General features: G+C 45.7%; 1 protein-coding gene across 1 annotated transcript; it reads left to right on the forward strand.

The window, feature by feature from the left end:
* The first annotated feature begins 231 nt into the window (after positions 1-231).
* LOC125196010 (protein ENDO16-like) lies at positions 232-1,323 on the forward strand. Its single transcript, XM_048094353.1, has one exon. The coding sequence runs from the start codon at positions 232-234 to the stop codon at positions 1,321-1,323; it is 1,092 nt and encodes a 363-aa protein (XP_047950310.1).
* The last annotated feature ends 1,029 nt before the right edge of the window (positions 1,324-2,352 follow it).

The raw sequence follows: 2,352 nt of genomic DNA on the forward strand, positions 1-2,352 counted from the left end.
AATTTTAATTTCAAATCGGCCGATATTTATGGGAGGTGTACGGTTGCTTACATCACGCCTACAACCACACCATCTTTTCACCAAAAAGGCCAACCGGCAGTTTCTCTCTCCAATAATCCCAATCGACGAACTGCATTTTCTCTCCCTTCTCTCTACTTTGTTTCTCTCTCAAGAAATACAAACCCTAACCGATTTCGACCAAGTTTTCCTTTGGATTTCAGATTTACAGTGATGGATCCAACTCAGGCCACCAGAAATTCGCAGTCGGAGGCGTACGACGCGGTTCTATTGGCAGAATTGACGCAAAAGTTGGGAAGCGTCGAGAAGGCGAAAAAAGTTTACGCTCCATTCTCCGCCAGCCTGATGACATCCGCGGCGGCCATACCACCACCGACTATCCCAGCGGATTCGACGGCACAACACGCAGTTCTCCACGACGAGGGGCCTCAAGATTCAACCAGGGTACCAGATGGTTTCCAACAAGCAGAAACCGCTTCACTGGAGGCGGACAAGGAAGAGGCGACGAATGAACTGATTGCTGATGGTGGGCTAAGTGATGGTGATAAGAAGGTGGAGTTCGAGGGACAAGGTAGTGAAAACCCTAACTCTGAGGTTGAGAAAGAGGGGGAAACCCCTATTCGAGAGGAAGGTGAGGGGGAAACCCCTGTTATGGTAGAATTTGTTGAGGGGGAAACCCCTGTTGTGGAAAGGATTGCTGAGGGGGAAACCCCTGTTCTAGAAATGACGGCTGAGGGGGAAACCCCTATGGAAACGGGGGATGAAACCCCAAAGGATTTTAGGGGATCGACCCCTGAACCAATGGAGGAGGGGGAAACCCCTGTTTATATCAAGGGGGGAACCCCGATGGTGGATGATGTGGGGGAAACCTCGGGAAAGCTTTCGGAAATGACAGATCCAGATATTACTGGAGTACCAGCGCCCGTCGAGGAAGGGCAAGATCTAATTGTTGACCTGGTGGACGACCAGGAAGAAGACGAACCCAAGGTGGACGAGAGAGCAAAGAGGCGAATGGCCAGGAGAAGTCTATTAGACGAAGTAGATGACTTGGTCTATTCTGAGACAGAGGAGTTCCCTGCCCGAGGGATAGAAGCTGAAGAGGCTGAGGATCGTCGCCTGGCCAAGGAAAGGGCAAGGAAAGGAAAGGCAGCTGCGACCCAGTCAAAACGGTCAAGGAAAGCTCCATCCCCAGTGACCGAAGTTCCCTCTACCGAGGAACAAGCCGAGCCTACTCCTGGGCCCAATTCTGAACTTGGAGAATCTGATGAGGAGTTTATCCATGAGCGTGTGTTCAAAAGGAAATAACAGGTTCCCTAGGTCCAGCAAATCCACTAGAATCACGCGGTTTAGGAACTCGTTGGTCGCAGGAAATCCCGGTCGTCGGACACACAGAGCACTTCTTTCAAAAACCCTCAACCACTTTACTAAACCTAGTATAGGGAAGTAGGGATCGATCCCACAGAGAAGGATGCGTAATACTCATGTTCAAGGATTTGGGTGTGTTTTTGGTGTTGGCTGCTGCCACGCATTTTTTTGGGTTGAGGAAAACAAATTAAACTTGACTTGGGAATCTTTAAAACTCCTAAGCTAACAGCTAGACCTAGGCGAAATTATAAGAGAACGTTGCAAAGGAAATTAACTGCTCAACACTTGATCTAAGAAACTACTTCACTACTAGACCTAGGAAACAAACCGACTGTGGGGACCATGACTGAAAAAGCAGAGTTCGTACGAAAAGCTGGCAGAATAACTAACTCTAGTACTAACTAACAGCGACATCGTCTTCTACAACCAAATTGCGTAAAACTCATAAGAAATTCAACATGAACGAAATCAAAACAGAGCAAACTAATTTTAAATCAAATTAATGCATAAACAACGAAGAACTAAACAGATCTGCAGACACTAGACGAAGCAAAACAGAAAACAAGAAGAAAACTCGAATCCATCTAACAACTTTCTTTTCTCACGTCGAATCCAACCTCAGACGCTAAATCCACTCCGGATCCAAGCGTCCAACACGAACTCCAACCAACAGAAACACTTCATCACTTCAGATTCGAACAAAAACCTCCAAACAGTCAATAAACACAGATCTATCACTAAATTCCCATATCAAACACCACAATATCAAAATAAAACAGAGATTGACATAATACTTGTAAAAATAAACTTCCAACAGAGAGATCTACGTGAATCGACTTGAAATTCAACAACTAAACGCAAATCAACAAAAGCGAAAAGACAATAAGTATCATCAACAACCAGGTCGACTCCCAAAAGTGAAGTTCGACAGCAAAAACGAGCAAAACAACTGAAATTAAAAGGAATTGT

The sequence above is a fragment of the Salvia hispanica genome, chromosome 1 (genome assembly GCF_023119035.1).
Source record: "Salvia hispanica cultivar TCC Black 2014 chromosome 1, UniMelb_Shisp_WGS_1.0, whole genome shotgun sequence".
NCBI lineage: Eukaryota > Viridiplantae > Streptophyta > Magnoliopsida > Lamiales > Lamiaceae > Salvia > Salvia hispanica.

Coding starts and splice junctions, on each gene's coding strand:
- LOC125196010 (XM_048094353.1), top strand. CDS start 232: ATGGATCCAACTCAGGCCACCAGAAATTCGCAGTCGGAGGCGTACGAC.